Below are 12,896 nucleotides of genomic sequence, written 5' to 3'. Positions count from 1 at the left end.
ATATTAGTTATCTACCCTGATCACTTTGCACCAGGCCGCAAGGCAGCACCCTTGATAGTGCCTGCCAGGGATTTCATCCGTTTAGTGTAACCTCTCCTGTTTCTCTTTTCTTCTTCCAGCAGCAAAAGACCACAGACTGATTACACAAAATAAAGCAAGCAAGAACAGTGCCAATACTTTTTATGGGACATATTCTCAATTTGTATTCCAAGCATATGTATGATGCAAGTGTTTAATCATATTTATAGTGGTGTGACAAGTATGTTTTGCCGTTTTTCTGTGATGTTTTTTGGATTAAGAACGCAGACTACAGACTACTGAAGGTACTTCCTCTCAAGCAGGTGCAGACCATGTGTATAACAGCAGTTAGCTTGCAGACAGCTGTGGTCTGTATACCAGTAGATGTGAGGTGATTTGAGGCAACATAAAGTGCCTGATGAGTCAGTTTCCTGCAGAGGTTCACACTGTCCCAGAATCCAATCCCTGTTCATGCAGGTACCTGACCAACAACCAGCAGAAGAGGCGAATACAGAGACAAGATCCATGATCCCTCACCTAACACTGCCACATTTCTGTTCTTTCAGTTCCAACCTAATTTATTTTTGAGAGCAAGATTTTCAGATGGATAGCAATCTCATGTCTGTGTGTTAAATACAGAGCTGGAGTCAGGGCGTGGTTAGCCTCGGTAACCATAAACACTGGAAACAGGGAGAAACAGCTAGCCTAGCTCTGTCCAAAGTTCTGAAATACACCTACCAACACCTCTAAAGCTCACTGATTATCATGTTTTACCCTGTTTGTTTAAATCATACAGATGAATGTGAAAATTACAATTTGGGGTTTGTTGGATCTATTAATACAAAGTGTCAACAGACACTGAGGTCATGTCCTCTCATTTCTGGGAATTTAGGAATGTGGGGGAAATTCATATTTTACAACTTAAAATGTACAATGTATGTAGGCCAACAAAATAGAGGTTAATGCCTATACAATATACTTCCTTTGTGTGTGTGTTTGGACCCTGTATTTTTCATTTATTAAAATTTATCAAATTAGTAAAATGATTCATCTAAATTAAAAATCATCTAAAGTCATTGTTTCCGTCCCCTATTGAGTTTTAATACCCAGTCATATAAAGGACCATCATCTTAGGAAATAATATTTACAGTTAAGGGAATAGCAAATCAACAGAGGGGTAGGTTCATTGGGAGGATTTGCACTCAAGACACCAGTAGCCGATTTCTAAAATCTTGGCGACCGCCCTGGTAACAGCATCCCCTATGACTGTCCCCGCCAGAGCTGCCAGAAATAAGGGAGAAATGACTTTATTAAAGTCTGGTTATGAGGTCATACACGGCAACAGTGATGTTGCCAACATCTGAGTGGGAGCTCCGGCGCCACGCCTGCAGGAGATGCTCTGCAGCTGCTCCCCACATCTCCTCCCTCGCTCCGGCCGTCTACACTGCTAGAGGCGCTCACCCTGCCAACTGAGTGGATGTTCACTCAGTCTGGGCAAAGGAAAGACAGAAAACACCACATCCGGTCTCACTAAACTGGATACTCTGAATCTACAGCTGGTTCGTCGTCGCCTCTAGACGCACAATTGCGCGCAGCTACAAGATAGCGATAAGCTGCATCGCCCAGTTCCAATATCAGGATCGCTTTATTCTGATGTATTTTGCAAAATTAAGGAGATATCTGTCGTTCTGTCTTCCGTGTCTGTGGATTTCCATCTGTAAAATCTCCAGAAAGTGATGAGCAGGGAATATGATTTCCGCGTAACTTCTCTTCACCGCTCTTAGTTTCTATCCGCTCAAAATCTCTATTAAATAATGCAAATCCTCCTGTACACAGCTGTGTTCCTTTACCTCAGGGAGTCTGCCAGCACAGAGCCGAAAGCCAAGTGTCCAACGCGGTGCGATGTGAGTATCTGTCCGAGCCCTAGCTGCCCCAGCGGCTACGTGCCGGACCGCTGCAACTGCTGCCTAGTATGCGCCCGGGCAGAGGGAGAGCCGTGCGGCCGCAAGGACGACCTGCCGTGCGGAGACGGGCTGGAGTGCAAACACCCGGCAAGCAAGCGGCTCTCCAAGGGCTTCTGTCAGTGCAAGTTCAGCTACGAAGTGTGCGGCAGTGACGGGAAGACGTACGGGAACGTGTGCCAGCTGAAGGCGAACAGCAGGAAGACTCTGCAGCAGGGACTGCCAGGCATCACCCAGATCCAGAAAGGACCGTGTGAGACCAGCATAGGTACGATGTGCGCATTGGTGGCTTTATTTGGTAAACCAGACAGTCTATAGGAATCACTTGACAGGGCTGGACCAAGTATTTGTAGGACCCTAAGCAGGGCCCTTTCCAAAGCTACTCACCCTGCCACCCTCTTTAATTTTCTTTGATATTATTTTAAGGAATGAAAGGTCAAGTCAGTAGCACTATGCAAGGCATTTGAACTAGTTGAATACAATACTTAATCCATTATATTAGTTAAGTATGAACCGATTATAAATTCTGAAAATATTAATTATTAACAACATATCTACTCCAAGACACATGATAAAGGTTCAGCAATAAAATCTGAGGTAAATGATTTCAAAAATGTTATTTTTAAATTGTAGTCTTTTGTTTTGATATCTTAGGTAACACTTAATTTTACAGGTCTGCAAATTTCATGGTAAAATTAGCAAGTAAAGGCTTTGAAATTACTCCCAGATTACCTGAACATTTACCCCAAAATTTTATTTATTGAACATTATTTAATCAAATCTTATATTTATTACCTGCTTATTGGGAAATAGCTGAATATAATTATTAAATAATGTTGGGGTAATTTTCAATACATTCATGGGTAAATGTGGGGGTAATTTAGTGGTAATTTCAAATACATTAATTGCTAATTATCCCCTAATTTTCGGACCGGTAAGGCTCACTTGGGGGCTCCCAAGCTTGCACAATACTTATCTGTAAATTCCACTTGTTGGGTAATAATTTTACTGGGGTTTGTTTATGCCTTGGACCAAAAAACAAAATAAGTTTGAATGAATGAGAACTAGCATGTTATTCATCCAAATTAATTTGAATGCACTAATGTATAGCCAAATCCCATATATGTTGTAGAAAAACAGCCAACAGCCTTACCTTTATCCACAATTTTTTCATCTCTGGGGTCTCAACCAAAATGCTACCTCACATTACCTCTCAGATGGTTTGGTGTATGATTATCTGTTCATCACAACTCACTAGTTTTCTCCATCACTGGCACTGGTAAGGTAACAACAGTTACCTTGGTTGCTGATAAGTCAACAGGGCAACAATAGATCAGAGTGACCCCCATTGGAGTATAAGGCACGGCCGTTGACTGCAAATATTGAATAGTATTTAAAATTTTGAGTAAAAAGGGACAACCCCATGGGTATGTATACTACAGAACTGATAAATAGGCCGAGCTGATATATGTCGGCCAAACTTAGTTTATCACAGATTTTTCTGCGTGTAATTTCAAGTGTCTTGTATCCGAATAAAATCCAGATGAGATTTAAGACACTTTCATTTACACTTAGCCACATATAGGCCCTATGTTGGCCAGATCACAAATCTGATTACAATCTGTCTGTGTTTTCCCGACTACATATAAATCAGGGTTGGCCCTCCTACAGTCAAGAAGGAGGATCATTTCTGCACTTTTAGTTACAACCACAGATCAGGCCTAGGCCTACATGTGGATGCCACAGTGGCACTGCTGTTCATTGCAGCGAAGCGTCAACGCAGCCACTATATTGGCACAGGGAAGCTGCGCCTCCTAATGCATGTAATTCTATCAAGGCAGGAGGCCACTGTTCAAATCATCATAACTTGCTGAATTTCCAACCGATTTTCAAGCTGTTTGGTTTCTTACAAATGCCAAACATGTATTTATGATACACTGTACTTGGTGTTTTCATACCAAAATACTTTATCTTTTGTAGATATAATATTTAAGATGAACTTACATAATTAGTTTCTAAGTAGGCCTATAGCCTATTCTTTTGTCTTACTCCATTGAAAAATGGCTGCCATGATATAATTTTGCTTATAATTTGGGAAATAAATACTTAAAGACTTAATAAAAAAGACAATTACAACAAGCACTAAAGTTAAAAGATTAAGTAAATTTCTGTCAGGCTTCAAAATTCAGTTTTTAATTATATTTCATTTACATTTTAAGTCACACATTATTTACAAAAATTAAATATACAGTGTAGCAGCAGGGTTGTGCAGAGTTGCAGTGTAACAGGTAGGCAAGTTGCTTTTGTAGCTACAATTCAGGCACATAAGTTACTGTATGTCACATTAGCAGCATGAAACAGTTGTAAAGAAATGCTTTAAAGTAGATAATTTAGGATGACTTAACACAATAACACATAGAGCGACATAGCTGATTGTAGAAATATAATTTTCAGCATCTTACTGATATATTACTTTAATAAAAAAAATTTTTTTTCTTTACCTGATATAAGTTAAGTTACTTAATTAGGTAACAGGACAGTCACTTAACATTATGTTTGCTTAAAAGAAGGATTACTTATTGTGATATATCAAATTCAGCACAATCGTAACAGTAAACTAAAGAAGCAATTTCTAAAGAAATTGCGGGTGTGAATGCTGGCTGTTGAATGATACATGTTGAATAATACCAATAATTTCTGAAAAATGTGGAATATTTGAAGGTCTGTTGAATATCTGACACTAAACTGCAATGCTGGCTTTAAAAATTGAATAGTACCAATAATGTATGAACGATGTGGAACATCATAAGGTTTGAATGGAGGTCTTCACCATCTTGGGCTTTTATTTTGAAAATCTGAAATGACACTCTGTGTGGTGTGTTTCTGTGTGTGAGACAGAGGTAGATTTGAATTGTGAATTAGGATTTTTTGTTTCTGTCCAGTTTGAAAGAAGTGTGTTTTACAATTGTCTGCTAGGTAAAATTATTGTTTTTCTCAATGGAGACTGGTGGGCTATAGCTACCATTTGTGTTGGTCGGAGATGCTGGTTCTTTAGTGCGACATTTAGTGGCAGTGAATGTTGCTTACAGCAGTGGTTCCCAACCTTTTTGTCAGATGTACCCACACAGCCCTAACAGATGGGCCTAAGTACCCCTTTGATAGATGGGATGGCTTTATGATATTGTTCAGTGGTATTTTTCAGTAGTTTTGGCCAAGTTTGCAATTGTACTACTGCCATTTGGAGTGACAGAAACTGGTTGTTTAAACCATTTACAGTATCTTTACTTTAGCTTTTTGCTATCATTTTAAATAGACTTTCTGCAGTCTTAATCAACTTGCAATTGACTCCGGTTGGTGGAAAACTGCAGGCATGTCTTGTACAGACTACCATAGCTGGTAAGTTATTGTAACAATAAGTATAAAGATTATCATCACACACATTTGTGACAATAACTATTATTACAAATTTGTAATCTTACTTGTGTGTTGATTTTTCTCCTAAACAAAAATATGTGGATATATATAATCAAATCAAAATTTCTATATTTTCCAATTTGCTGAGCTGCACAATTTTGCCACGTATCCCCTGCAGAAGTAACCCTTGGGGTACAAGTACCAATGGTTGGGAATCACTGGTTTACAGGACCAAAGGTAGAAAATAGCTGAATCATAGCATTAATGCCATTAAAGAGCTGAACATTTTTATATTTGAATCGTTATTGTACCTAAATGGATCCAGGGGTAGTATAAATGGAGTTTATTGAAGAGAGAGACAGACAGACAGACAGGAAGTGAGAGAAATAGACAGAAAGAGACTAGAGAGACAGTCAGACTGAGAGAGACAGAAAGAGGCAGGTGTGTGTGTGTGTGTCAAACTGCACTAAATACCTCATCTCAAACAGCTGTGTGTCCCCAGCCACAGTCAAAGGTTGCCATGGGAATCAACACTCGGCTTCAATGAAGACATTACTATATAATATGTTTAAATACTGTACTCTTTAAAATGTAGGTGCTCACAGGTCACAGGTTAAAAACTCCCATCATCAATGTATTTGAGGTTCATAAACCAAACATACACACACACACACACACACACACACATACACACGTGGCACTGGTTGCTGTGGTGATTGTGGCACCCTGAGGGAGTGGAGGGGGGAGAGCCAGACAACAATTTAGACAATTCATTTAATGAAGACTCAGCCTCTCAAATTTCTGCTTGTAGCTCAAAGACCTTAACTCCAATCACCTAATTAAACTACCGTAAGAGAGAGAAGAACCTGCTGCAGAGACTGTGCAAGATTTGTGTGTGTGGTGTCAAAAATGTGGGAATGAGAGCAGGTTAGAAATCTTCCTGTTTCTGCCTCCCTCCTGTAAATTCTGGTCTCTGTTAATATGCAAGTGTGTACGGCAGTTGGCTGTCATTGCTGTCACTTTGAAGCTGACTGTGGCAACTGTGTGAGTTTATTTGACTCCATAGTTACCTTTCCACAACCAGCACAAATTACACAAAGTCCTACGTTTTGATGTATAAATTACATATGACGAGTGAAAATTGTGGGAATGAGAACAAGTTCAAGAGAAGATTTTGAGAACATTTTACAGATCCTCTGCACTCTGACAGTTGGGTCCCTCACTCTAGCTCTGAACATTCTGCCCAATACAAACTCATTGTAAACTCAGAAAAGGACTGAAAATGTCATGAATTTTGAAGTGTGAATTTTGATGGTGTAAAACTTATGAAAGATATAAAAAAGTTAATGTGAGAAAGTCCCAAGGATTGTGAATGTTTTAAAGTTTGAATGGAGTTTCTACGTGAACCTATGAATTAGTGGAAAGCGGTTGAATATGAGTAAGTTTGAAGGCTTTTCTCATTGACTACATAGATAATACCTAGAATGTATGAAAAATGTGGAACATTTTGATGTTTGAATGGAGTTTTTGCTGAAAGTATGAATGAATAGAAAAGAGTTCAAAAAGTTGGTAAATGTGGAAATTTTGAACATTCCATCCATTCATTTGAATGCGAAAAATGTCCTGGAAAACCTTGAATATTTTGGAAAGTATGAAAGATATGAATGAGAAAAGTAACAGTACACCATTCCTAATTGAGCTGAATATTGTAATGTTTGAATGAAGTTTCTACGTTGACAAATATGGAAGTAGTTTCGTTGCAAAAAAGACGAAAGTTTTATTGTCTTCGCAGCTCTAACTTGTGCCGCTCTCTCACTCATACAGATCATTCAGTCTACACACTGCTTACTGACATAGTTACACTATGGGAGGAGTAAAGATTACATTGACTATGTGTCTTGGAGAGACAGATGCATTCATACCTTTTCAACATCTGGCTAGAATGTGTCTCACACTACCTCTGGTGGTGGTTTGAACAATTGCATTTCATTCCGTCTTGCATGCTTCGTGGATGCATTTACACTTTTTTTTAGATCAGATCAAGTGTCATGGCTTGAGAGTTTATGTATGTTATTTCCTGTTTTATTTTGAAAGACTCCTTCCCTCATGTGTCTGGTATTTTTGCTTCCTGTCTTTGGTTGCCTTTCCCGCCTGTATGATCGTTTGCTCCACCCTGATTGTTTTCACCTGTGTCTCGTTGTCTCCCTCACCTGAGTGTATTTAAGTCTGTGTGCTTCTTTTGTTCTTTGTCAGATCGTCATTCCCTTCTTGTCAAGCATCCCGTTCTTTGTTTCCCCAGTGTGTTGCATTTATTCTGTTAATCTTGGACCTCACTTTTGGATTATTGCTTACCCTCCCACCTACTCTACTTGAGTGTCTGCATTTGGGTCCTACTCCTGCCTACTTGGTTCCCCAGCTTGACAATTATTAAAATATTAAGATCCACAGGTTTAAATGGGTTCAGTCGCACTTTCTTTTCGGTACACTAATAAGATGTAATAAGCCGTACATAGGACCAAATTAGACTGAAACTAGATATAATGTTCATTATTACAGTAAATTAACAGTTATACCCTAATTAGACACCATCTACCTAATTTATGCTGTAATTAGAAACCTTATTTAATGCCTTATCAGACCCAAATATACTATACTTAGACACTATTATACCAAATTTTCGAAACCAAAGAAGAGATCATAACACACAATTAGACACCATTTTACAAGATCATAGTCTAATTAAATCAAATACAATGCCATATCAGATCCAAAATATGCTACACCCTTACTACCAAATTATGCTATATTAGACACCACATTTACTGCTGCCAATATGGGCCTATGATAGCTTAATTAGACAACACAGGCTGTAATCAGACATATTATATCGGACATAGCCTTTATAATAGTCAGAAATCACAGAGCTCCGAGGACAATACATTTATTTGGCCTGTATTTAACAGTTTCACTTTCTTACAGAGTTATTTCTTGCTCATTAGAAGAAAACTGTACCGTAAACTAAAGTCAAACCACATTGGGTCACATCTAGTCACTACTTCACACGTTCCTTGTAGACTGGATGTTCTCTGGAGTCCCGTGGAGATTGTAGGTAGTAATACATAGTAATACATGCTTCCTCAACAGACGCTCTACTCCCATACCAGTTAAGACATCAGACCATTTAAGGCCGTGTCACTATCTAACTCCAGTAACATTATGGAAGCTGCGAGGACATTGCATCTTTATTTCCCACTGTTAGATCTTATTAGACTTTTGTATAGGCTAATATGCAACACATTACAACAGAACTGTACCGTGAACTAAAGTGAAATCATATTTCTAACCCTAACCACGCATTAAAGCAGTATTGGTGTAACGACGGGTCGCCGTTACTAGATCTTTAGTTAATAGTAGCCTAAATAGTACATGGATAATTTATGCACAGATTTGCATTTTAGTACATGAGTTAAATAACACACGTGGTACTTTAACAAATGTACTCATTGATTGATTGTTTGTGTATTGCAGTTTGCTTGAGTCTGGTGTTTCACAGCAGGGACACTGGGCTGTTCCACCTTGTCGCTCGCCTGTGAACGAGCAAATAATGTGCATTGATTTAGAACTATCAAAATATGTGTTCATTGAGGAGTATAATGTAAGGCTCATGCTAATCTAATTGTTATTGTAAAATGAAATCTGTCTGAGTCATGCACAAACTTACCTCTGTCTGTTCTCCTTCTCCCAGGGTGTTCGGGCAACAGAATTCATACAGCATTTTACAGCATAATTTAGATGTCTGATTTTAATTAGGGTATAACTGTGTTTGTTTACTGTCTAATAAAGAACATATTATTTCTAGTTTCAGTCTAATTTGATACAAAGTATAGCTTATTATGTCTATTAGTGTTCCATAAAATAAAGTGTGCCAGAGGGGTCTTGAAGTCAGGCTGTATTATACAATTACTTAAGTTACAGTTAAATAGTTTTGTCAAGTGCAAATATGATATTAAAAACATACAATCCGCTCACAAAACAATGCAACTTGTTGACAAAATGGTCTCCCTATGAAGTCCATTTAGTAGATTTTCTGACAAGTGGTCAAACTCCATCTGCTGATGAAGATCATGTGATATGATCCAAAGGTCCAAGACAGCTACTAAATGGACCTTTTGGTGTGATTCTGTGTTGTCTTAACTGCTATCGCTAAGGCCCAGAATAAACTTTGAACCTCAATTTGGTGTTACTGTAGTAGAAATGTTTTTACCACAATATCATGTTGACTCATCACTAGAGTGCAGTCTGGCCCTCCACCTTCCGCCTCAGTAAACTTTCTCAACTGTCTCCACACTAATAAAAGACAGATTAATAAGTCAGTAATGCTTCACAGCACCAAAAAAAAGGCTGGTATTCTGTCCTGACTGGCCTAGAAAGTTCCTCAACCCAAACACAAAGTTCATGTGTTGGCCTTGCTCTGTAAACATGAACTTTTCTGTCAGAGAGTGAATGGTAAATGGACTATATTTGTATAGCGCCTTTCTAGTCTTCTCCACACACTACATATTGCATTCACCCCATTCACACACTGATGGCAGAACTGCTCATCAGTACAAAGAAACTAATTAATCATTCACACACACACACTCTGGAGCAATTTGGAGTTCAGTGTCTTGCTCAGGGACAATCAACATGTGGGCTGGGGAAAGCTGGAATCAAACCACCGACCTTCCAATTGGTGGACGACCCACTCTACCACTAAGCCGCAGCCCTTGGAGTTGCTTCATGACTGATTTTCCCTTAAAGAGTGTAAGGAGATTCTGTCTCAGAGCTGATGTATGGTAAGACAGTTTGATTTATTTATTTTAAAGGGAGGGGGCTTACCCCATAAATTGTGAGTTCACAGCAGTTTTGATCCACACTTTCAGTCAGATATGAGACCAGTGCCGGTGTGTCTGGTGCAGAGGATGACTTAGAATTGAAAGACTGTTTCATAAAGGTGTATTACTTTTGGTTTATCAGAGGAGAATGTGAAAACATTCTAGATGTTTCTAACTTATACTCCTGTTAGATTTTTTTGCCACACAGCTGCATGGCTCAAGGGATGGCAATGTTAGTCAGTTGGCCCATCAAACCACTTTGGTTCAGAGTGAAATATCTTGGCAACTATTGGATGGACTGCGAAGAACTTTTGTGCAAACATTCATTGTCCACAGAGAATGAATCATAAAGACTTCTCTCCTGACTTTTCATATAGTGGCACCAGCAGATCAAAGTTTTCACTTGTCTTCTACAAACTTTGAACCTCAACTTTTCTTTTCAAAGAGTATTACATCCTCTTAGAGCTGCAAGCATGGCTGTAAACTTTTATCAGTCTTACAAGTTAGTTTTCTTTTCAGTGAGTATTACACCCACTTAGAGCTGCTAGCATGACTGTAGAATCTTAAGCCCCATTCAACAGGATTTATTTCTCAAGAGGAGGTTTAAGCACATATTTCTAGAGGTAGGTTTATAGCGCTGCTCTTTGGACATTTTTGGCAGACACACTTTCAAGTGTACACACGACTAGTATCTGTTGTTTTACAGTCCTTATCTTGTCCACACTTCAGTACATGTTTCTCATTTCCTCTGTTACACTGATATGCATGCTCCTGCCTGCAGTTCCAAACAGTTTATAAGACTACTGTCTCCTTTCAAAACCAAATGGGAAGAAATGTTCCTGGCCATTGAATAAGTATCCTTCCTTCACTACATGCTGTTTTACTCTCTTAATTTGTCCTACATTCCCTCCATCTCTCTCTCACAGAATCCCGCTGTGCAGTCTGAACCTTCCCGCTGTATACTAAACTAGCAAAAGTACAACATGACCACTGCTTGAAGGATATGTTTCATACAGACTGCAGCCAGTTAGACTGTCAGTTTTAGGTTGATCTCCGCCAGCCACTAAGTTTCAGTACACTCGCAGAGACGTGAGTTTTGTTGCCTTTGCTTTTTCAAAGTATATTAAAGCTGTTTGTGCAATTGTGAGAACTCGTGCCCATTCGGAACGCGTGTCCATTCGGAGCAGGCCAATTGCTCAGCCCCTGGAAGTGCTGCTTGCAGCATTGTCGAGAATGGCTGCTTAACAATAGCGTAATAACAGTAAGTTATCCACTGCATCGGGCTGTCAAAACGTTATTAAACATTAAAACTCAAATTAGCTGACGCCTCGTTAGGTAGGCTATAACCAGCACTGCTGAGAGAGAGGCCTAACCCTCTCTCTACATGGCTCTGGGTATAACGTAGTCACCAACTGTCATTGAAACTCGCACATGCAGGCTGATTTTTCTCTTTTTATGTTTCTCGAGAACCGCTCATCTAAAACTCTAAAACACTCCCTTGGGTCCCCAGCAATACACCCGCTAAGTGTGAAGTCAATCGGATGAATGGTTGTTGAGAAAATTGAAGGACCGACACAGAAAGGAAGAAAGAAACAGAGACAGAGATTCCTTCCTTTATAGTTAGATGTGCACGAGTTCCACTCCTCGCTGACATGACATACCCTAATCAATTGCTTTCATATTGATTATATTTATATAACAGCTCTGTCTGCTCCACTTGTCCCACAGCAGTGATCCTTTTGTATGGCTATTGTGCATCAAGCTCAAAATTATTAATACAAAATTATTAATACAAAATTTTATACAAAATATAAGGTACAGTCTGAAACAAGATAATACACATTGCATGATGGAAAAAGAGCAAGGAGAAAAAAAGCTCTGCCCTCTTCTCAAAACAAGTAACATAAATGGTTTACCATATATGGTCTCTCAGTACCTTAACAAACTTAACAAATAGTGTGTACATGTGTGCACACATAAAAACCAATAACAAAATCAAATTTCCTTCTGTGATCATCATCAGTTGATCTTAAGATAAGTAAGATTTTTAATTCAACTACATTTTTCCATTTTATTACCCTTGACTTGATAAACAGTCTGTTGGTGTGTTCCCTTGAATCTACCTTATTATAATTCGTATTGCTCTTTTCTGTAGTATATACAGTATATAGTGGAGTACCTTATTGTCCAACATATACTTTGTTCAGAATTGCAATACTTTTGGATCATTTTGATTATGTAAACTATGTGAGATTTCCGAGAGAGCTTATGGCCCATAATTACACCCAAAATACCCTTTGCAATGAATATGAGGTGTGTCCATGTGCACGCATTTTTAAGTTGATTATGATCCATAAAGGGAAAACTGCATGCAGTTATATAAATACGATTTTTTTTTTTTGCCGTATGTCATTTCTGTCTTTTGTATGCATGCAAACTTTTGATATGGATCCCACACACAGTTTTATAAATAAGGCCCCTGAGCTTACAAAACATTGCCACTAAACACAAAGTGCAGTTTGGCAGAAATTGTTCATTATCAACATTCTTTCTGGCAATAAGGTTGCTTGTTCACAGAGTTGATATGTTTGCCTCAGGCTGGGAATAAAGGAAAGGTCATGTACTGTAA

At 38.7% G+C, this 12,896-nt stretch overlaps 1 protein-coding gene across 3 annotated transcripts in view; it reads left to right on the top strand.

Moving 5' to 3' along the window:
- Positions 1-1,184: 1,184 nt before the first annotated feature.
- htra3b (HtrA serine peptidase 3b) overlaps positions 1,185-12,896 on the top strand; it is a 49,734-nt gene continuing 38,022 nt past the window's right edge. Inside the window, exon 1 of one of the 3 annotated variants that reach the window (XM_044185153.1) lies at positions 1,185-2,247. In XM_044185153.1, coding sequence (XP_044041088.1) covers positions 1,833-2,247 — 415 coding nt within the window. In that variant the 5' untranslated portion in view covers positions 1,185-1,832. Of the gene's footprint in view, positions 2,248-10,064; positions 10,229-12,896 lie in introns of those variants that run through there. The other 2 variants (XM_044185154.1, XM_044185155.1) reach the window with 2 other exon arrangements.

Source organism: Siniperca chuatsi, linkage group LG22, assembly GCF_020085105.1.
Source record: "Siniperca chuatsi isolate FFG_IHB_CAS linkage group LG22, ASM2008510v1, whole genome shotgun sequence".
NCBI lineage: Eukaryota > Metazoa > Chordata > Actinopteri > Centrarchiformes > Sinipercidae > Siniperca > Siniperca chuatsi.
This window is presented reverse-complemented; position numbering and strand designations above follow the sequence as displayed.